General features: G+C 40.8%; 1 protein-coding gene across 2 annotated transcripts in view; it reads right to left on the bottom strand.

Annotated features, from left to right (window-relative positions):
• PIK3CD (phosphatidylinositol-4,5-bisphosphate 3-kinase catalytic subunit delta) overlaps positions 1–25,177 on the bottom strand; it is a 912,023-nt gene that overhangs the window by 148,029 nt on the left and 738,817 nt on the right. For both annotated transcript variants that reach the window (XM_044063126.1, XR_006363658.1), the window contains exon 16: positions 12,794–12,937. In XM_044063126.1, the coding sequence (XP_043919061.1) occupies positions 12,794–12,937 (144 nt within the window). The remainder of the gene's footprint in view (positions 1–12,793; positions 12,938–25,177) is intronic.

The following is a 25,177-nucleotide window of genomic DNA, read 5'->3' as shown; positions in this document are numbered from 1 at the left end:
GTTATGTGGCGGATCCTGGCACCTGACAGGCAGCTTACAGTGACCTTTTCCTTGTTCAGTCTGGTGAGCGGGACGTCAGTGTGCCGGACAATAGAGTTCCCTATAACAAGTGTATTTGGTGTGTTGTTTGGCCTTAAGGGCTGTGACTGTGAGGCACACTGCTTTTGTGATATATGTGATTCATGGGTATTGTTGAGGGGTGGCTGTTGCTTGGATATCTGCTTAGGAGGTCTTTGCTGTTTAGGCAGATTTTTATTTAGAGCCTCCGAGTATGTTTTTGTGTGTTTATGTGTTGGGTATGCAGATGCAATAGGTCTGTGTGAGACTGGATTTGTGGTGTGGGTGGTTACCTTTTCCTCCTGACTGACTGTGCCAGTCTTGGGTTGAGAGAGCTCTGCCTCCAGTTTGGCTGTGTAACTGCATCTCTCACATGTATTACAGTTTGTTGGAAGGAGGAGAGGGTTGTCTGTGTACATAAGGCAATTGTAACATTGCCTCAAAATTCCCAGATTCACCAGCTGGACATGAAAGTAACCTTGAAACTGACCCTTGGACATACCAGATTAGTATAGGAAACAGTTTTTTTACTGATCAGATTAGGGAAGGGAACTGATTTTTCACTTGATCAGGAAGGACCAATCGGGAGCCTAATACTTATGAGAAGTCAAGGAGGGTGTAGTGCTTTAGTTAGTTAGTGTTTCCTTATAAGAGCTGAACAAGTGCAGGGCTTTAGAAAGAGAATATAGTGATTACTTTGAGAGTTTGAACAGTTCTAAGGGAAAAAGTGAAGAGCAGACTTTGTTGAGCCTGGAATAGTTTAAACCTGTTTAGGAGGTGCTGTCCGACGCTGCTCAGTGCGCAAAACCACACAAAGAGAGAGTTGTAGGGTTTTAAGAGAGAGAGATCAAGGAGTTTAGAATTGACCCAAAATGGCCAATAAAGCTACAGCTTCTAGGTAGTAACCACTCCTCCAGGGACAGGCAGGCTGTTCAGTGTTAACCACTCCCACTGGTGAACACAGAGACTTCCCTTTAGCCCAAGCAAGCACTGACCTTCTAGAAACTTCCAAACAGTTCAGAACAGCAAATCTGTAACTGAACTTTCTTAACTTTCAGAAAGTGGGAAAAAAGCAAGATTTTTTGTGTTTTTTTTTCTTTTTGTTGTAGTTCAAAGGTAGCAGAGATACACACGCAGCAAAATAATCACAACAGTGCAATAAATGACCCCACACTTGAGTGCTAGGCCAAAATCAGGTAAAAGCCTTGGGTATTGAAATGCATATGATAGTATTTGTAATAAAGGACAGGATTATATTATTTTTAAGAAGCTCATTACACTTGGAGACTTCCAGTCATCTCTGCAGGCTTTACCCGTAAACTAAACAGAATGCCAATCGTGTGGTCCATAACCTGTACAGTAATCCTTTTAAGCAATGTATCTTGAGCTTATTTCTTGTTTGCTTTTCATTTTTTACTTTGATCATGTTTTCCCCATGAAACAAGTAGATAGTTGTCAGGTAGCAGGTCTTTTTTTGGATAAGAAACATTTTTACAAGTGGGGGCATCAGAGATTTCTACTTTTAGCATGTTACTTGGTACTTTAATAAAGCTGAATATAAATTATAATTAGAACTGCAGTGCAAGAAGTGGTTTGAGTTGAGTGCTGCTTGTTTTTCTTATACTTGATTTTGACTGGCATTCCATTAATGTATTTAAAAAGTAATTTATTTTTTCATGACTCACAACCTTTTTGTTTCCATCTAGATATTAAGTAAGCTGTCGTGCAGCCAATGCATTGAAATATTTTTATTCTTCTACTCTTCATTTTGTCTTGACTGGTCTCTCATAATGACGGTTTTGCACCCAGGGCAGTGTATTTAGTTATTTTTTGTGGTTTTGAGCATAGCTCCTCCTCTTTCTAGTTGGCCACACCCCTTCCCATTGACCCCACCCATTCAGCTGTCTCCTGCAGCCCCTCTTTGATTTGAAGTCACCAGCCACCACTGGTGTGTGTGTGTGTGTGTGTGTGTGTGTGTGTGTGTGTGTGTGTGTGTGTGTGTGTGTGTGTGTGTGTGTGCAGGTGTGAAAGAAATCACACCAAACCAAAAAAGTGAATTTACAAAAAAGACTGAAAGAACTTACGGAAAAATATGCAATCAAGAAAAAGTATCATTCATTTTTAATAAAAAAAAACAAAAAAAACTGAAGAACAAGATATCATAAAAAAAAGCAAAACTAACAAATGAAAATAAACCACACTAATCACAGGATTTATATACAATTACTTACGTTTTGAAGACTTCCATGAAAAATAATAATAATGTTCTTCTTTTGGCTTTTCCCAGTTAGGGGTCGCCACAGCGGAACTCCGGTCCGCTAATGACTGGCAGTAAATTTTCTTGGTGCCAAGGTGCCAGCTCGACACCCAACCTTCAACGAAGGCACACCCACTCTACGCATGTCTTTTGAATGTCAATCGACCGCGGGGAGGACATGCAGACTCCACACAGAAGGTGCTCCTGCCGAGAATTGAACGGGAGAACCTCTTGCTGGGAGGCAACGATGCTACCGGAGCACCACCGCGGCTTACATGAAAACTAATAATAATAATAATAATGATGATAATGCAAACAATGTAACGCTAAAAATGGACTAACTCTTCACCCCCCAAAAAAGGAAAAAGGACTTTCAGTCACTGACACTTTCTATGAATCTAGGCCACCAAATAGTACCTTCAAATGTGAATAATTCAAACAACCACACTGCCACGTCCTATTGTAACCTAACCTTAATGCACTAGTACTGTTCATAAAAAACAAACCACGGCTCTGCTGAGTCTCCACAATGGACAACTGTATATTACTTCACCCCATTGAAATCAGCTAAAATAGTGGTGTAGAGAAAAAGGTATACAGATGGAAAAGGATACACAGAAAATAATGAGACTGTGAAGTAATGAATGAAATATCTGCTACTCTGCATATAGAAGCTCATTTTCTGACTTGCAATTTTACCATTCATAACAAAACTCATGTTAAAATTGCCAGTACCAACCCCCCCCAAAAACCAACAAACAAAAATTACATATACGTGTGTGTGTGTGTGTGTGTGTGTGTGTGTGTGTGTGTGTGTGTGCATGTGAGTTTGTGTATATGTGTGTATACACCTATACATGTGTGCACGTTTCACTATGAATGGACAAAACTGAGTGTACTGAAGATCAGAATCTTGAAACTGCATTTGCTAAAAACAAACAGCCGAACATTTTTTTTCTGGGATCAAGCTCCCCTGTACTCCTCGATGTTGAGGGGCAAGCCTACCACACAAGACAACTTATATATACCAAATCCATGGTCGCACTGACTCAAAGAAAGGGGGAAATTCCCCCAGAAAGGGCGTCATTGCTGGCAGAACTGAGTGATAACGATTTTCAGTGGAGATTGTTTGCAGGATAACTGAAACTTGAGAGTTCAATCTTTGTCCAACAGTAGGGTAATATGCACAAAGATATACACAATGTTATTTAATAAATGTCAGGGTTTCAGAACTGCAAAACCCAACAATTTCTCAAGTGATGCTTTTACCTCTTTCCCAAATTTCTGCAATGAGTTTTGTAGGGGAATTATACCCCAAACCCCTATTATTACATAGATCCAAGATGATGTTAGTACAGTTAATTTGGACAAAGATAGAAAACAGCATTTTTGAAACTGTGTTCCATGATTTTAAAACCTCAACATCTAGACTTTTATTAATTATAATTTGTCATGGACTTGAATCGTGTGTGTGTGTGTGTGTGTGTGTGTGTGTGTGTGTGTGTGTGTGTGTGTGTGTGTGTGTGTGTGTGTGTGTATATATATATATATATATATATATATATATATATATATATATATATATATTTATTTTACATTTGTTGACTGGGCTAGTCCAACTGGACAGAGTCCATTTACAGTGGAGGCCCGGGAGAAAAGCTCCACAGAAGTTAAACAATAGTAGGCAATAATAAACAAAACAACTTAAAAACAGTCAAAATCACACCAGAATCATACAAGATTAGAACGGATATGTTCCAAGTAGCTAAAAATTACACAGAACATTTATGTTGAGGTTTTCCTTAACTGTAGGTAGTAGGAACAGAAAGGAAGGATGATAGGATGGAGTAGAAGAGATTTAGGAAGACCTAAGTAATGTATGGACAGATATATATATATATATATATATATATATATATATATATATATATGTGTGTGTGTGTGTGTGTAAGTATGTATCTATATATATATATATATATATATATATATATATATATATATATATATATGTAAGAATGCATCTATCTATATATATATATGTGTGTGTGTGTGTGTGTGTGTGTGTGTGTGTGTGTGTGCATGCAAATACACACGTACACTTATAGGATTTGATCATAAATGTCACGGGCATACTCGGACCAGGGTCAACTGATAATGAACAAATGACCCAAATATCAACGTTCAGAATGTCAACCACAAAAGGTCAACTTTGTGAAAATTGACACACTGCTATACATGTGCAAAACAAAAATATTGACAAGTGCAAAACAAAAGTTTAAAAAATAGTGTAAAACATTTTGCGGGGGGGCGGCAATCCTCCATACCCCTTGCTAATTATGCATATGTCAGGGAAAGGGCATATTTCCTAATCCCATGAATTGTGCGATCTTGTACATCTGTACAGTGAAATTAATTTTGTTGACTAAACAGATGGCTAATGAATGTATGTAAATATAACTAATATATTTACATTTGCTAATTGGGAATATCTAGCAGGGAAGATTCATTTTTGATGGAATCCCAGGGAGAAAAATCTCTCCAAATACAACACATATATAATAGAAAAAAAATAAATAAACAGCACTTAATTATGTATAATTAAACAATATAAACAATAATAAAATGCCTGACGGTAATAAGGATATCTACCAAATACATATGGACAGATTATGCTAGGAAAATACATTTTACAGAACAGAATTCCTGTGTAGGCATGGTTCACCAGTATCAAGGCTTGATAAGAATAAATTTCTATTTAGAATCCGTACAAAATTATGGTTGTGCTATACCACCATGTACCAAGCTAAACAACAGTGTGCATATTAGCAGCTTGTCAGTTCTTAGTCTGCTAAGAACAGGTATGATGTAAAATTTAGTAAAATTGTAAGACATGAATAAACATAACAACAAGTATACAAGCTACAATGAGAGTGTACTTGTTAGATAAGGCACAAATGTAAGTGTGGGGCATTAGGAGCCATAGATACAATGTGTGGGGCTGAATGAGCAGATGTTAGGAGAAGGAAAAGCCAGATGAAGTCATAATTAAAGAGTTAAGAGTGATGCCACAGCTGCATACACGGTTCGACTGCAAGTGATATTTTTTACCACTTTCTTGAATATTCTTCCATTAGTTACAGCTGTACTTGCAGGGAAGATGATTCTAAAGCTTTCGTATAACAATGAGTAGCAACATTTTTTTTTTGCTTATAGAAGTCTACCAGCAGAATACCTGTATCCCTAGGAGTGCATTGCTATGTGAGAATGTTAGACAGGGAGGGACAGATTCAAAGTAAATAATCTTGAGAGTAAATTTTAGCTGAATCATGGTGCAATGATGGTTAAATTTGAACTGATAGGCCAGATGTTTCTTAGATCTAGTGTGTAATCTTGTAAATGATTTGTGTGGTGTGCAGTTTGTGAGCACTCATGTCATTAGTGTGACCCAATGGGATGAGTAGCTCAACTTTTTGGGAAGTGAAGTGTCTGGCACAAACATCCGCTAAGGACATGATTCGTGCACAGAGTATACTTTGTAGAATGTTCTGCAGGCATTTTGATAGTAGGGATTGGTAAATGATGTTCTAGCTGTCCTTTTTGCTTAAGTGTCCTGTTTAGGTACAACATCTCGGCAAACTATAGATTATATGTTACTGTTACAAACAGGGTGCTCTGCAGGTGGGTCTATTTGCTCATTTCTTGTGACTAGTAAAAGAGCAGTACCCCAGCTGATGATATGTGCAAGCAATGTGCAGGTAGTGGGAATAATGTCTGCTGGACAACAGCTGCAGATGAGAGGTAATGCTTTTCATTTAGTATTTACATAAAACGTCTCAATCATGTATGGACAGAGCTGAATGGTAAGGTTAGCTACCCCATCAGAATCTAATCCCATAAGTATTTATTCATAGTATTTTTTTATTCATAGATGAGTGCTAGGCTAACTGCCTGTGTCGGCCATTTTAAGCCTAGCCAATTATCCTCAACGGTGAGAATCAAACCCTATACCTTGTGTCTGCAAGGTAAACACCTTAACCATTATGCCAATCCCTCCCACATGTTTTTCCTACCTGCACACTGCCCACAACTAATATCAGAAAGGATGAGAATATTGTACACAGCTTATAGAAACATTTGTAGGATGATTGTTTTGTTGTAAAATTATCCAGTGATTAGTTGTAGAGATTCAAATCAATAAATCTATAAATATAACAAACCAGGCAGTTAAAAAAAATGAACCAATTTACTTAATTAAAACAATCTAAAACAGCAAAACAAATGATAGAATTTGCTGCTTTTTGCTTTACTAAAATAAGTTGGTTTATTTTTGTTTTCCAAACCACTTGGTTTGGCGTGTATTGTTCAGTTATGAGTGTGCAGACAGTGGTATTCCAGATGGAGTTCCATAGCTGTTCCTTACAGTGGGGACAGTGCTGTGACCTCTAGAGACAAATGTAATGACACGGGAACAGCAGAGCACAATTAGCATTTTCCCATTCTGTAGACAATGGCTGTCGACTAGGTAGCTCATTTGTAGCCTAGTCTCAACACTCCAGTTTGTCAGTACCTTATAACATGAATAACTGCTACATACTTTCACCCCTTTCAGTAACGGTTTGAGGGGCCAGAACAGACGTGAATTTACAGTTTTCCATCCATTCATCAAGGCTGCATTTAAAGCACATCAGGGAGCTACTTTGCTTTAAATCTAAGTGGTCTATGACATAAAAGGGATTCTTTTAGGAAGAGGTATCTATCTTATCATCAGGTCCTATTTCTGCTGCAGTAGAAGCTTATTTCCTTTCAGTGGGTGTTTATGATGTTATTTCTTTGTGAATACATAAAAATGCTATTTAACCTTAGCCTTACTTCGGGATATGTACCTGAACACTGGCGTACAGCAACAGTGGTCCCACTCCACAAGGGGGGTGCCTCTACAGACCCTGGAAACTACCGCCCCATAAGCTTAACTAGCCTGGTCTGCAAAGCTATGGAAAGAATCATTATGGAACTTATAAACAGAGACATAGGGGACCTACAGACACTTGACCCCACCCAGTTCGGCTTTGTAAAGGGCAGATCCTGCCTTTTGAACCTGGTTGACTTTTTCGAAACAGTCACTAGAGCCATTGATGAGGGCAAAGCAGTCCATACAGCATACCTGGACTTGGCTAAGGCCTTCGACACAATACCCCACTCAGGCATCATAGATAAGCTAAACAGCTTAAAAGTAAACCCTTATGTCACTAGATGGGTTGCAAACTGGCTAAAGGACAGAACCCATAAAGTTAAAATCGCTGGAGCAATGTCAGACTCAAAGCCAGTCACAAGTGGTGTCCCACAGGGATCTGTCCTGGGACCCCTCTTGTTCGGCATTTATTTCTCAGATGTTAAAGCAAACATGGGAGGGCTGTGGCTGATAAAGTTCGCAGATGACTGCAAACTAGGCGCCATAGCTGATACACCAGCAGACACACACATCCTACAAAAAGGCCTCACTGAAATGGACAACTGGTGCCGTAGTCACGGCCTTAAACTAAATGCCAAAAAATGTATAGTCATCCCTTTTGGAAAAAACAAAGTACCCACAAATTATCACATAGACAGCAACCCACTGAGTACGGAAAAAGTAATCAGAGACCTAGGGATCCAAGTAGACAGCGACCTCTCATTTGACACCCACGTTGCCAAAGTGGTTAGAAAAACATTCTACCTTGCACACCTCATTATGAAGGGATTCACATCCAGATCCAAGGATATCATTGTACCCCTATATTCCTCCCTCATCAGACCCATGATTGAGTACAATGCCCCATTTGGTATGTACCTCACCCGGCATTTGCAACAGCTGGAGAGACCACAAAAGTACCTCACCAAAAGGATCAAGGGTCTCCAACATATGTCTTATTCTGCCAGACTAAAGAAACTTCAGCTCTATTCAGTAGCATACCGCCTGCTCAGAGGTGATCTCTGCCTGACGTACAAGGCCATGTCCAATCAGGATCTGATGGATATGCTCCACCTCAAAAAATCCAAATCCATCAGGACCACGAGAGCTAAAGACTTAAACCTCGGCACAAGTATGAATATGACATGCTGGAGGGATAGATTCATAACCCAGAGGCTTCCCATGCTTTGGAACAGGATGCCAGTTCGTATTAGGCAGAGCCCCTCACTGACTCTCTTCAAGAGAAATCTTGATGAGTGGATGGGAGATCGTAAGTTTACCCCAGCGGTCACATCTGTGTCACTGCTAGACAGGGGCACAGTAAACTAATTCTATTATATAAGGGGACCTTCATTGTGTCACTACTAGACAGAGGCACAGTATTCTAGATTTATTCTGTACATTTTTGTACCATTTCATGGGGTGGCAAAAGCCACATCACTATTGCTAGGCTTACAAATGCCCCAGGGCAGATAGCCTAGTACTATGCTATGAATCTATGAAACTATATGTAGGATGTTGCATTGGAATGGATCAGTTGAGGCTTTGTATGTGAGGCAAAGATCTCCCCAGAAGAGTCTGCATGGAATATAGAAATGAGAAAGTGCTTTAAGGTGGTCTGTGTAGCACAAGAAAGACATGCCTTTGATTCCCTTTCTGAGGAAACACTGACTTCTTTTGAGCTGAATCATATGTTTAGGCAAGTACATATTGAAACGGGCAATATATATTCTATTATAGGTCTGACAATGGAAATTGAAAGGGGCAATGTATTCTATTATAAGTCTGACAATGGAAGTGCACAGAGGGATGATAATTTCCCCTGATGTAGAAGCTATACTCCTGATTGTCAGCTTAGCCAGATAAAAGGATTTCCTATCAGCAGTAGATACATTGTGATCAAAGGATAGTTCAGTATCAACAAAAGTGCCCAGGTCCCTAATAACTGTGCCAATTTTGAGAGGGGTGACACCTATGTGGTAGTTGTATGGGTACCCAAATTTGCCTAAAGGCATAATATTACATTTCTTAGCATTTAGTTTAAGACCATTGGCAAGGCACCATTTGTTTCTTGTTTGTATGTGTTAGGTACTCTTGGAGAATCTGAAAGTCAGCTGGAGAGTTTATGACAGATCCATGTTTAAAGTCTTCTGCAGATTTAATCAGCCACAGGCCCTTGATGCTGGTCTTGACATCAGAGAAGTAAATAAAAAGAGAAGTAGCTTAAGGACCAATGACTGAGGGATGTCACCAGTAATGACTCTTTTGCCTGTTACACTAACAGACTGGATTCCCACATTAAGCCAATTTACTATCCAGTGGGTACCAGGGGCTTTTACATTTACTTTGATTAGCTTGTTGATACTGCCAGACTGTGCAATAGTTTCAAAGGCCTTAGCTAGGTCAAGGAAAGCAGTGTGAATCAATGTGCCTGTATCAAATGCCTCAGTGACTGCTTCAGAAAAGTCCATCACATTTAGGAGGGAGGATCAACCTTTAATGATCCCAAACAGGTTTGGGTTCAAGGTAGCTGATGTCCTTGCTAAAAAAAAAAAAATCAAAGTCCTAAACTGTAAAAACTATGCAGACAATCTGAGAGGCTTGCCCCACTTCTTATCATCATACAGGTTACTCAGAAGTGAACTCCGCCTTGCACATAGAGCTTCAACAGACTATTTTGGCAGACTTATTCCACATTCACAAGTCCAATTGTATCATAGACACCCACAGAAGGGACCTCCGTCTCTTTTGCAAAATAAATAGAACACATTGGAGGGATACATTTGTATCATAGAGAATACTGCTTCTTTGGAACCATCTTCCACTCAGCATAAAGCAAAGTACTAGATTCAACTGTAATTTGGATAAATGGATGGGTAACCTCAAATTCTCACCCAGTTTAGCACCCCTGTCCCTTATGGATAGGAGAAACATGTAAATGTCCTAACTTATCTTTGTTTGGACCACCTCTGGGTTATTTGTATACAAAATATAATGTCTAAAAGCTACCATGGGAATGTAAGGCTAGGCATCTTAAGATCCTGACAGATCAACAGCCTAATAAGTACCTATGAACCTATGCATTCCATAATGATCTGGTCCATTGCTTTACATTCCATAATGATCTGGTCCATTGCTTTATGTTCCATAATGATCTGGTCCATTGCTTTACGTTTCACAATGATGTGGTCCATTGCTTTAGGTTCCATAATGATCTGGTCTATTGCTTTACGTTCCATAATGATGTGGTCCATTGCTTTACATTTCACAATGATCTGGTCTATTGCTTTATGTTCCATAATGATGTGGTCCATTGCTTTACATTCCATAATGATCTGGTCCATTGCTTTACGTTCCATAATGATCTGGTCCATTGCTTTACATTCCATAATGATCTGGTCCATTGTTTTATATTCCACAGTGATGTGGTCCATTTCTTTACATTCCATAATGATATGGTCCATTGCTTTACGTTCTATAATGATCTGGTCCATTGCTTTACATTCCACAATGATGTGATCCATTGCTTTATGTTCCATAGTGATGTGGTCCATTGCTTTACATTTCACAATGGTCTGGTCTATTGCTTTATGTTCCATAATGATGTGGTCCATTGCTTTACATTCCATAATGATCTGGTCCATTGCTTTACGTTCCATAATGATCTGGTCCATTACTTTACGTTCCATAATGATCTGGTCCATTGCTTTACATTCCATAGTGATGTGGTCCATTGCTTTACATTCCATAATGATATGGTCCATTGCTTTACATTCTACAATGATGTGGTCTATTGCTTTACGTTCCATAATGATCTGGTCCATTGCTTTAAAGATAAGGCTGGCGAGGCTTATAGGTCTGTAGTTTCCAGGGTCAATTGCAGGTTGTCCCTTGAGGAAAGGGATGACTAAAACAGTTCTCCACATCTCTGGAACAAATCCATTGAAGGGGCTGAGATGTATACAAGAGTATGCTTTTTTTTTAGTTTGGGGAGATAAGGGTGTGAAGAGTTTGAACCTAATTTATCTGCTAATATTTGGTCTATGTCTTCTGGAGATAAGAAGGTTATTATGTATTAACACAGTACATTACTTAATATTGTTTCTAAGGTTTCTGACATAGTTCCAAAGGTTTTGTGGTTGTCCTTAACATGACATTTTTTAGTTTATACTTATGTTTAGAGATTTTGCTTCCAGGTTTCTGGCTTGATTTTACTGCTAAGTTTTTGGTTTGTTCAGGATGTAAGATCAGTTGCATAGTCATAACTGAATGGAAAGATAACACCTCATTTTTATTGTTTGTGGAACTTGGGTAATTTACATACTATTATAACAAAATGGATCAGTTGCTGTACTGGCTGCCATTGGAAGAAGCAGTGTTGTGTCTGTCTGTGTGGCCCCAACATAGAGTGTGGTTGTGGCACTGAGTTTGTGTGAATGGCAGGCTGTCAGATGGTATCTCTACTGCTGAAGCTCTGTACTATTTTTGCAGTCATGTGATGATGACGTCTGTTATACTAAATACAATATTAGTGTTGTAGGACCATGGGGGGCTGGTTACTTTTGTTTTTTGTGTGATTAGTCTGCACTTGTTGTCAAAGAAATGCTAGCATCCCTTACATACTGCAGTCTGCAATTCATGTTTGTTTTTGAATCATTAATATTCATCAGGGTCCTCATTTACATACCTGCTACATACCTGGTCACTTTCAGCTCTGCGGTACCGTATGAGCATATTCCATGGCACAGTGAGATTTCCAAGACTTGTACACAGTTCTAGTATGTGACCTTTAGGAGGTACAAGCCCTCTGTAACTGCAGACTATGTTTGGAAATCACATTTTTAGCTCATATAAGGATACACAATGGTGACTTCTGCCACTGTGTTCAGCAGTAAAGTGGGCTATCCTGTTCTACACAGAGTTGAGTGTATGTTGGAAGGAAGGAAGAAGACCTGTCAAAAAGTGTACAGAATATAGTAAGGATGGATAAAAACGTGTTAGCAGCAGAATGTCTGAAATATGGGGAGAGAACTGGCTTTGCTCTGTACAGCCTGCCAAGTTTTCGATTTGTTCCAGAAACTGGACTTGTTACATGTGCATTGAATTTTGACTGGTTACTGAATAAAATGTTCACAAATAGGCACAAACACAGAAGTTTCTTTTCTTTATTCAATTATGTGAACAATACAAGGCCTATCCAGTGTTGATCTAGTGGGCAAATTAGCCTGTCAAAAAAACATTGCTTTTACAAGGTCTCCATTTTACACTGGGAGGACAGGCAATGTGGAAACATGAGAAGGAGGACTTTTGAAGCCATCAGAATGAAAAGACTCCAAAAAAGGGAACAGTATCATTTTCATAGTGTATGCTGCAAGAAAAATGTTGTTTTGTACTTCTTGTCTTTAGAAATGATCAATTATTCAAGTACGAAAATGTAAAACAATGAATTAGTAGTTATATGAAACATGTCAAGTAAGCAAATATTCTTAATACACGCAGCACAATGGAACTTAAATGGAACTTAATATTACCTTAGATGCCAAAAAAGGAAGTGCCCAATTTTTTTGTTGGCCAGTGCCCGCTCCAACAAAAACTTTGTTAATTCACAGTCTAGGTAGGATTCATACTTCAGTACTTGTACTAGTTGCAGCAGGTAACGGAAAAGTTCATCATTACTAGAGAAAAAAAGTAAAATTACTTTCTGAGTGAGCAATTTCCCTATCTTTTGTAACAATACCATTTACTTGCTTTTTTGCTGTTGTAGTCATAATTTATGTAAAACGCAAGATTTGTAGAATATAAACTTATATAGATGTTGATGAAGGAAGACTTTTGCTTTATCTCTTTCATCAAGCCAGGTGCAGTTGTCCTTACCTGTCACTATCCTATCCTGTCCTGGCCTATCCCATCCCATCCTATGCTTCCTTTTGTAATTTACGTCTACTGCCTTTACTTTCTGTGTATATACAGAATGCTAGTGTCTATCCATGGATTTCAGGGACTCACATCTCAACGCTATCTGTGGAGGAATATTTTGTGATGCCACTCTCAAATCTTCCTTTGCCTAGTTTATGGCCATTTTCTTCCCATCTTGTTTTTTTAATTCCATGCCACCTATTTGCTGCAGCAATGATTATCCATATTCCAACAGGTCCTTCTCTATTGCAGGGTGTCAGCACACACATATTGATATTAGCCTCTTCTCATATTCTTGACCCTCATTCTATTTACAGTTTCCAGAACTCTCTCAGCTAGCTTAATAGTAGCTCCTGATGTGGTGTCAAGTAACAGGTCACTGAAACTGCATCCATACTTGGGCAGTATTGAGATAATACTCAAGCCAATTTGTTTCAAGCACTAGAAATGCTGCTGTTGTTTGAGTCCCCAAGTCATGAAGACCCTCATCAGAGCAGATGGTATTTTAGAAAGAAAGTTCATAAGCAAATAATAGGCTAGCTGTCCTTGTGTGCCATTTTAAGCTTAGGTAATTTCCCCTTTAAAGGTAAGACTCAAACCCTGTACCTAGTGACTACAAGGTAAACACCTTAACCATTACACCAACCCCCAAAGTAGACTCATAGGCCACTAGTAAGGTAGCTGCCCTTGTGGGCTATATTTAGCTTCACTAAATTCCCTTAAAGGTGAGGCTCAAATGTTGTACCTTCTGTTTATCAGGCAGGCACCTTAACCATTATACCATCCACGTCAGGGTATTATATATTATATACCTTTATCTTTTAAGAGATAATGCCTTACTTTTATCAATCAATAAATGAGTGATTTTAAACAGATAAAGACACTGCAGGAAGTATTGGAACTGTAGTTGCTCACTTAAAACAGAACCACATATCTCGTTTAGGCCAAATGGTTTTGTTGAAGTACTGCTTTTGTCAAACCTGAAAGGCGGACTCATTTTTTCACTTCATGTTTCATCACTGTAGTGGCAGTGGTTCTGTGTGAAATCGGCAGACAGTGGGTTTAAGGAAATTTGTCTTTTTTCCCACTGTTATAAGATCTTGGAGTTGGCATATTTAAGTTGCAGGGGGCTGGGCATGTGGTGATGATAGGGGTTTGCCCCTGCAAAACAAAAAGCAGTTGTTTTACTATGTTTTTGTATTATTCTACTAAACATTCTGTCAATATAAGTTCAACAGCAGATTGTTAGTCGACATTGTGAACTTTCAATAGTGTAATGGTTAAGGTGTTTACCTTGTAGTCACTAGGTACAGGGTTTGCACTTATATAGCCAAATTGGAAGCAAAGCTCTTTTCACCCAAGATTGGACTAGACAGTCAAGAGGAGACTGTAAACACTTGCACCACACCACACTCATCACATAGTCTCTCAAAACCTACACCACCAAAACACACACCTAGAAACACAAAACACACACCTACATTCATGGCGACTCTCAATAAAAATCTTCCCAAGCAACAGGGACCTCCAAAGCAGAAACGCAAGCAACCTCCACCCCCCCAACACAACCCAAATGACACATAGCCCACAAACTCAGTGTGCCACTCAACCACAGCCCATAAGGCATAACAACGTACCCACAACTATAGTCATAGGTGACTCTATAGTCAGGCACACTGATGTTCCACTCACCAAGCTAAACAAGGAGAAAGTTACTGTCAGCTGCCTGTCGGGTGCCAGGATCCGCCACATAATGCACGCACTCAGGTTACTCCACAACAAGTACAAATATGACTCTGTCATTGTCCATGTTGGTGTGAATGACTTGAGATGCACCTCTCTGGACTACATGAAAAGAGACATGAAAGAGCTGACCGATCTTGTAGCCCAGTCAGGCATGACCCTAGCCCTGAGTAGCATCCTGCCATCACCCAGAATGATACCACAGTACAAGAACAAAATGATTGACTTCAACAATTGGCTAAGCTACTGGTGTCATTCTAAGGGGATCCAGTATCTGTCTGCCTGTGATGACATGATCGACAGATCACGATGCTTTGCCAGAGATTTCCTGCACCTGTCACCCTTGGGATTCCGGATACTGGCTAAGGTTCTTGCCACCCCTATAGTGCCTTTTGTAGGCAAGGTTGAAATGACAAACTCACCACCATAACAGGTACAAGCAAGCAAAATCTGAGCGTAATGCTACTCAATGCTAGAAGTCTAAACCTCAAAATGCACTCACTCGAGGCACTCCTTAAAATGGAGAACATCAACATCTGTGCAGTGACAGAGACCTGGTTCAAGACTCTAGACAGCACCTCTGCATTACCAGGCTATAATTTATACCACACCTTTCGTCCACCTAACCTGGACCGAAACACTAAAGGTGGAGGTGTGTCCATATTCATTAAGGATATCCACACCTCCAGGCTTGTTGCTCAGCATAATGCATCCGAGATTATCCAAGTGCAACTAACTCTGGGCAAGACCAGAATCTAAATTGTAGCTTGCTACAGATCCCCAACCATGCCCCAGGAGTCCTACTCCTTATTTGTTGATACATTGGAAAATATTAGGGTACAACCAACACCCTAATAATGGGTGATTTCAACTACTCCACCAATAACTGGAACTACTCATGTACCAACTCTGTTGCTCAATGTTTTCTAGAATTCATAAATTCCAGTGCCTTGGATCAATTTATCCACACCCCCACCAGGGGCAGCAATATTCTAGACCTGGTCATTACCAACAGGGGCAACTGGTGTTCCACACCAGAGGTCAATTCCTCATTGGTCAGATCTGACCACAAGCTAATCACTCTAGACATCCACATCCTGCCTCCACCCCCATTAGGGAAACCACTGTAAAAAATGTCTCCAAAGCCAACTTCATGCTTAAGACAGAAGTGGCAAACTTCACGACACCCATGCAGACGGACAATAAAGGTACGACTCCTGAATCCTACATTAATGCACTTTATAAGCACTTACACAAGTGCATGGATCGTGCAATCCCTAACAGAACCAAGATGCTATCCTTCAAAACAGGAAGCCAATGTGGTGGTCCCCTGCCATAAACAAACTCTACAACAGAAAAAAGAAACTGTTGCAAAAAAGAGTAAAATCCCATGGTTGGAGGAACTCCCTGGTCAGCCTCAGTAAAAAGCTGAGATCCCTCATAAAATCCTCTAAAGCTTGTTATGAAAAAAAATTGCCACTGATTCTAAAGACAACCACAAAACATTCTATAGCTATGTCAAGAATCTCAATGGCAACACTCAGATCTGCTCTGACTTACAGCACATTGGCACTAAATATACAGAACCAACTGATATTGCCAACATCCTGGCAGACAGGTTCAGTGCTAACTTTACACCCCTCTTACCCACTAAAGGGCCCATCCCTATACCGGAAGAATGCAAAGTTCCTGTAATCACGGCTGCACAGGTAAAAAACACACTCTCCAAAGCTAAGAACACAGCATCCATGGGATCTGACAACATCCCAGGCTGCGTTCTACATGAATTACAGAATGAACTGGCACCCCACCTAAGTGTCATGTTCAATCATAGCCTCACTTCAGGCTTTGTGCCCACTGAATGGTGCACAGTGACGGTTATCCCACTCCACAAAGGGGGAACCACCACGGACCCCGGGAACTACCACCCCATTAGCCTGATGAGCCTGGTCTGCAAGGTTATGGAACGTATCATCATGGAACTTATAAGCAATGATATTGGTAATCTCCAAACTCTGGACCCTACCCAGTTCGGGTTTGTAAAAGTCAGATCATGTCTCCTAAACCTGATAGACTTCTTTGAAGCAGTCACCAAAGCCGTAGATGAGAGTAAGGTGGTTCACACAGCCTATCTAGATCTTGCCAAGGCTTTCGACACCATCCCCCACTCTGGAATTATAGATAAACTCACTAAACTAGGTATAAATCCCTATGTCACATGATGGGTTGCCAACTGGCTCACTGACAGAACCCACACTGTGAAAGTAGCAGACTCCAAATCTGACTTCAGACCAGTGACGAGTGGAGTACCACAGGGTTCAGTCCTGGGTCCTCTCCTGTTTGGTGATTACTTCTCAGAAGTACAGGCTAACAGAGAAGGTCTTTGGCTAACAAAGTTTGCAGATGACTGCAAACTAGGAGCCATAATCGAAACTCCTAATGATGTGGACATCCTACAACAGGGCCTCACTGAGACAGATGCCTGGTGTCAAAGCCATGGCCTCAAGCTCAGTGCCAAAAAGTGTATTGTCATCCCTTTCGGCAAAAACTCTGTACCCATGAACTACCACATATGCTGTAGTCTACTTAACACCGAAAGTGTGATAAGAGACCTTGGGACACAGGTGGACAATAGTCTCTCCTTTGATAATCACATCACCACAGTAGTCAGGAAATCCTTCTACATGACACACCTCATCACAAAAGGTTTCTCATTCAGGAAAAAAGAGGTCATTGTTCCCCCCTACTCATCTCACTCATTAGACCCATTATAGAGTACAACACCCCTTTTGGTATGTACCTCACAAGACATCTACAACAACTAGAAAGGAGCAGAAATACCTCAAAAAGAGGATTACCAGCCTCAAACAGATGCCATACACAGACCGTCTCAAAAAACTCCAGCTTTACTCCGTCACATATCTCTTACTCAGAGGCGATCTCTGCCTAACATACAAAGCTATGTCAAACCCAGAGCTGTTGGACATGCTACACTTAATAAAATCCCAATCCCTCTGAGCTACACGCTCTAGGGACCTAAATCTTGTCACCACAATAAGCAGAACATGCCAGAGGGATAGATTCCTATCCCAGAGACTTACCATACTCTGGAACAAACTACCTATCTATATCAAACAAAGCTCCTCATTAGCACTCTTCAAGAAAAACCTTGATGATTGGATGGGAGATAGGAAATTCACCCTGGGGATCACTTCTGTGGCTCTGTTCGACAGGGGCACAGGAAAATAATTTTCTTGGGTGGCGAAAGCCAGGGTACTTTTTTGGCTAGGCTTATATAGGTCCTAGGGCCAATAGCCTAGTACCGACCTATGAACCTATGATTAGATACTCGTTGGGTTTCACTTAAAATCTAAGTACACATTATGAAGGCATGGAATAAAGTCAATCATTTAGTATAATTATAATTCAAGACAGACCAAGACAGAGGTTTCCACTGTAACTGTGTCCCTATGACTTTGTTTATTCTGCTCTATGCTTTCTAACTCAGATAATCCAGTTAAAAAGACCCCTGATTTGGCTACCCTAATTAAGGATCACTGAGTCCTTTAATAAGGCACAACTGAGAAGGGTACTCCTATGGTAAGCCTCAATACCGCTAAAACTGTTTCCGGATAGTACTGAACTGTTATGGATTGTTCAAAGTAGTTAGAACATTGTTTTAAGTGGTGGAAACATTAGTCCGATTGTTTCCTCCATAGCTCCCACTAACAGCGCTTGCTAACAGATCCACATATGAGACTTAACCACAAAACCAGTATCTCCATCTGAAAAAGTCTTATATTTAGAAAAAGTTTTAGATTCATGTTTATGGACTTCTAATGCATAATATGAGTATCAACTCCTATATTTTCTGCTAATTGTTCTTAAATGTTTGTCTTTCGGCTTTTCCCGGTAAGGGGTCACCACAGAGGAACTCCGGTCCGCTAATGATTGGCAGTAGATTTTTACAAAACACCATGGTGCCAGCTCGACGCTCAACCTTCAATGAATGCATGCATGTCTTTCGAACGCTACCCAACCACGGGGAGGACATGTAGACTCCACAAAGAAGGCACTCCCAAGCCCAGCCGAGAATCGAAGGGAGAACCTCTTGCTGTGAGGTAACAACTCTACCGCCGTACCACCGCAGCATTGCTAATTGTTCTTAAATGCTGCTCTGAAATAATGCCTTTAAACTGTTGTTTAGCATCACCTAAAAATGTTTCTCTTCCCTTCTTCAGGCTGTTCTTCCTTAATTGAACGGGGTTCTTAATCTACTTCTTCTAACAATAACCCCACTTTCAAATACTTAATCTCCCGGTTTACTTCTCCCAGCATGCTGCTTTGTTGTATATTTTATATAAGTTATCGAGAAGTACAAGTTGTCAAGTCTTTCAACACAGCTTGGGCTACATTTGCAAGCAAACAATTATTTGGCTCCCTGATGGAGTTTTAAAAACAGAAAATAAGAAAGTGAGATAATTGTATTTTCTTTCTGTGTCGGCACTTATGTTTTAGCCATTTAGATTTTTCTTCTTCAGTGTTTGTTCTGTTTTAGCATTTTAATCTTAAACTAAGTTTAGATCCTTAGATCTGGTCACCCAATCTAGGGATCTAAACTTAGTGACTAAAACAAAACATGATAGAGAGACAGATATAGGTCTCAGAGATTGCCCCTTCTTTGGAACAAGCTTCCTATTCACATTAAGCAGAGCCCTTCCCTGACCCTCTTCAAACACAATTTGGATCAATGGATGAGGAATCACAAATACTCACCTGGGGTTGTCCTATGTCCCTTATGGACAGGGGCAATCTGTAAGATACTGAATGCACAAGCACAAATCCATGACATCCTCTTGCCCCTAGCAGCCATATATTGGATAAAATTGGGTTACATTGTCTAGGCTTGTAAGGGAACATAAATCCATTAGCCTGGTAATCTCCTATGAACCTATGAACCTATTTAGTTACTGCTTTGAGAAACCTGAAAGCCTGAAGTTTTTCATATCGACCAGTTTCTTTTGGTACATTTTAAACTTGGTGGCTTTTGAATTGCCAACCCCTACAGTAATTTAGCTTTAGAAGTCTTTCCCCATCTTGTCTCATGTACTCACTCTACTGGGCACTTAAAGATCTAATGGCAAATGCATTTCCCTTGGATTCTTAAAGCTATACATCTCAACTGTCCAGATTTTTGCAGACTGTCCACATTTTTACCTCACATGGTGTGATTAAGTATCATTTTTCTGCATTTTCTTGCTGCCTTTAGCTAATTGTGCCTAAAACGTCAATTTTCTAGAGTTTCTGTGATTTAAAAAGCTTGTTTCAGCTACATATTGTACTTATTTTACTGCCTGCACTTTAACAGTCATTTTTGTGTTTAAATTACCTGTTTAACTGTTGTAGGCTACACACTCAAGTGTGATAGCCATTTCTATGGATTTAAAGTGTTTTTTTGATTGTATCTGTTTTATTTTCTGAAAACAAACAAACAAAAAAATATACTTGTTTTCCTGCCTTTCTAAGCTAGTATAGTCCAGTTTTCAGGTTAGTGCTGAATTCAGGGCTGTGTTACATGTTTCTGTGTTTGCCCATACCTTACTTGGATAGAAGGAAGTTTCTCTGTTCACTATGAGAGAGGGAGCTTTGAGCAGCCATCTGTCCCTGGAGGTGTGGTTTCAGCCCAGAAATTAGTAGTTTATTGGCCATTTTGGTCTAATTTCTATCTCTTTCATTTCTCTGCTATAAAACCCTAATTTTGCGTGGTTTTGCGAGCCGGGCAGCACTGTTTAGCTAGGGTATAACTATTCCCAGCTCCACAAAGTCTACTCTTCAATTTTTCCCTTGGAACTAGACAAACTTTCAACTTAAGCACTCAAACCATTCACTTTTCATCCCGGCACTTGCTCAAAACTCATAGCAAGCACCAATAAACCTTAGCACTAGACCCCCCTATACTGTAGAGAAGGACAAGGCTCTCTATTCGACCCTACCAGCCAATCAGTAAAACAGTTCACTGTACCTATCCAGGCATGTCCAAAGGGCAGTTTCAGGTGTACTCTCCGGTCCATCTGGTGAATCTGGGCATTTTGAGACAATATTACAATTGCCTCATATACACAGACAACCGTCTCCTCCTTCCACCAAACACTAATACATGCGAGAGATGCAATTATACAGCCAAACTGGAGGCTAAGCTCTCTCAACCCAAGACTGGACCAGGCAGTCAAGAGGAGAAGGGAATTACTTGCATCACACCACCAGTCTCACATAGACCTATGAAACCAGCACACAACACGCATAAATACACAAAATCATACTCAGAGGCTCTAAATAAAAATCTGCAAAAGCAACAAAGACCTCCAAAGCAGACATCCAAGCAACTTCCACCCCCCCAACACAAACCATGAAACACATACTTCACAAAACCAGTGTGCCATGCAATCACAGCCCTTAAAGCAAAATAACATACCCAACACACTAATAATAGGTGACTCTATAGTCAGGCACACTGACGTCCCACTCACTAGGCTGAACAAAGAGAAGGTTACTGTTAGCTGCCTGTCAAGTGCCAGGATCTGCCACATAACACAAGCATTCAGGTCACTCCAGAACAAGTACAAATATGACTCTGTCATTGTCGATGTTGGTGTGAATGACCTGAGCCATACCTCCCTGGACTACATGAAAAGAGACATGGAGGAGCTCTCGGATTACGTAGCCCAGACCGGTATGACCCTGACCCTGAGTATCATCCTGCCCTCACCAAGAATGATACCACGGTATCGAGAAAAAATGATCAATTTCAACAATTGGCTAAGCTTCTGGTGTCATTCAAAGGGGATCCAGTGTCTGTTAACCTGGCATGACATGCTCGACAAGCCACACTGCTTCTCTAGAGATGGCTTGCACCTGTCACCCTTAGGCTTTTGAATACTAGCCAAGGCTCTTGCCGCCCCCATACTGCCTTTTTTAGGCAAGGCTCAAAAGACAAACCCACCACCGTAAATAGCACAAATAACAAAAAACTGAGGGTAATGCTACTCAATGCCAGAAGTCTAAACCTCAAAATGCACGCACTCGAGGTACTCCTCAGTATGGAGAAAATCGATATATGTGCAGTAACAGAAACCTGGTTTAAGGCTCCAGAAAGCACCCCAGCACTACCAGGCTACAACTCATACCATACATTTTGGCCACAAAGCCCAGACCAAAATACAAAAGGCGGGGGAATATCCATATTCATCAAGGATACCCACACCTCCAGGTTAGTGGCACAGCACAATGCTTCAGAGATCATCCACGTGCAACTAACAATGGGCAAAACTGCTATTCAAATTATAGCTTGCTACAGATCACCCACCATGTCCCAGGACCCCCACTCCGCATTCCTGGAAACACTGGGAAACATAAAGGTCCTACCAAGCACCCTGATATTGGGTGATTTCAATTACCAAAACATTAACTGGGAGAACTACTCAAGTACAAACTCCCTTGCCCAACATTTCCTAGAATTTATAAACTCAAACGCCCTGGATCAACTGGTCAACACCCCCACCAGAGGTGACAACATATTGAACCTGGTCATCACTAGCATGGGCGACCGTTGTTCCACACCGGAGGTCAACCCCTTGCTGGTTAGATCTGACGATAAACTAATCACTATGGATATCCACATTCTGCCACCACCGCTGGTCAAAGAAACCACTGTGAAAAACTTTTCAAAAGCAAACTTTACGTTAGTTAAGACCGAGGTGGGAAGTTTCAAAGCCCCCATGCTAAAGGATAATGCTGTCCAAGCTGCAAAATCCTTTACTAATGCACTCTATGGGCAACTACAAAAATGCATGGATCGTGCTATCCCAAACAAAACCAAGACTCACTCCTCCAAGAAAAGGAAAACAGTCTGGTGGACCCCTGCCATAAACAAGCTATACAATAGAAGGAGGAAACTAGTACAGAAAATAGTAAAATCCCAAGAAGGGAAGACATCCCTGATCAGTATCAGCAAGAAACTACATTCCCTCATAAAATCATCCAAGGCTAGCTTCAAAAGAAAAATTGCCAAGGACTCCCAAGATAACCACAAGGCATTCTTTAGCTATGTCAAGAATCTAAGTGGCAATTCTCAGATCTGCTCGGAGTTAGTGCAGAATGGCACAAAATACACTGAACCGACCGATATAACCAACATCCTGGCAGACAGGTTCAGTGCAAACTTCACCCCCCCTCTCATCCCCAAAAGGGCCCATAACTATACCAGAAGAATGTAGTGCCCCTGAAATCACAGACACTCAGGTTAAAACAGCCCTCTCCAAAGCCAAAAACACAGCTTCAATGGGACCGGACGATGTCCCAGGCTGTGTCCTACACGAGCTCAAAGATTAACTAACCCCTCACCTAAACAGACTGTCTAAACTCTGCCTCTCCACAGGCTACGTGCCCACAGAGTGGTGCACAGCAACAGTTATTCTGCTCCACAAAGGTGGAGCCACAATGGACCCCGGGAACTATTGCCCTATAAGCCTGACTAGCTTGGTCTGCAAAGCTATGGAGTGCATCATCATGGATCTCATTACTAGAGACATTGGGAACCTCCAAACACTGGACCCTACCCAGTTCGGCTTTGTTAAGGGCAGATCATGCCTTCTAAACCTGGTGGACTTCTTTGAGACAGTTACCAAGGCTATAGACAAGGGAAAGGTGGTCCACACAGCCTACCTAGACCTCGCAAAGGCCTTCAACACCATTCCCTACTCAGGTATTATAGACAAGCTCACCAGCCTGAACATAAACCCCTACATCATAAGATGGGTTGCCAACTGCTCATGGACAGAACCCACATGGTAAGAGTTGCGAGAGCTAGGTCTGTCTCTAAACCAGTTACAAGTGGCGTTTCCCAGGGCTTAGCCCTAAGACCCCTCCTGTTCGGCATATACTTCTCAGAGGTACAGACAAGCACAGGAGGACTATGGCTGACCAAGTTCACAGACAACTGCAAACTAGGGACTATAATTGACTCTCCGGCTGACACAGACATCCTCCAAAAGGGTCTCACTGAGACAGGTACCTGGTGTCAAAACCATGGCCTCAAGTTAAATGCCAAAAAGTGCATAGTCATCCCCTTTGGAAAAAACAAAGTGCCCACAAACTACCACATAGGTGGTAGCCCCCTAAATACGGAAGACGTAATAAGGGATCTGTGGAACAAGTAGATAAAAACCTCTCCTTTGATAATCACATTGCTAAAGTGGTTAGAAAATCCTTCTATGTGGCCCACCTAATCACAAAAGGGTTTGCATCCAGATCGAAAGAGGTCATTGGGTGCCTCTACGCATCACTCATCAGACCCATCATAGAGTACAATGCCCTATTTGGGATGTACCTTACAAGACACCTGCAACAACTGGAAAGACCACAGAAGTACCTCACCAAGAGGATCACTGGCCTCAAGCAGATGCCCTGTGCAGATCGAATGAAGAAACTCCAGCTGTAATCAGTTGCATACCGCCTACTCAGAGGTGATCTCTGCTTGACATACAAGGCCATGTCCAACCCAGAACTGATGGACATGCTCCACCTAAATAAAATCATATCCCCTCGATTCACACGCTCCAGGGATCTAAACCTCACCACAACAATAAATAGGACGTGCTAGAGGGATATATTCCTGTCCCAGAGACTTTTCATGCTCTGGAACAAGATTCCAATTTACATTAGGCAGAGCTCCTTGCTAACGCTCTTCAAGAGAAACCTTGACGATAGGATGGGAAACAGAAAGTTTACCCCAGGGATCACTTCAATGGCTCTGCTGTACAGAGGCACAGGGAACTAATCTAAGGGGGCAGCGAAAGTCAAAACATTCCGGCTAGGCTTATAAATGCCTTCGGACAGATAGCCTAGTACCTACCTATGAACCTATATCTTTGATCTAGTCCTCATAAATTTGTGGTTTTCTAGCAAATCACTGAGGACTGAAATCAATAAATAATGACAGCCATTTTTGTTTAGACTTCACATCCTTCAGAAAATGTATTCTAACACAAAACATTTTATTCTAGCATCTTTCTAAGGCTCCCTCTGTTTGGACCTTTGTCCCCCATTATTTTTGGCTTTGCCCAGATTTCTTCTGCTGAGAGGTTGAAAGCTATGCTTAAAGTCTGTGTTAGCCTCTGTTTCATATCATTTCACTCAGTGCAGACTACAATATTTAGAGTGTTACTCCCTTCTTTCCAGCTTACTTTTGAAATCTGTAA

The sequence above is a fragment of the Protopterus annectens genome, chromosome 2.part1, assembly GCF_019279795.1.
Source record: "Protopterus annectens isolate FY-2018-M chromosome 2.part1, PAN1.0, whole genome shotgun sequence".
Taxonomy (NCBI): Eukaryota; Metazoa; Chordata; order Ceratodontiformes; family Protopteridae; genus Protopterus; species Protopterus annectens.
This window is presented reverse-complemented; position numbering and strand designations above follow the sequence as displayed.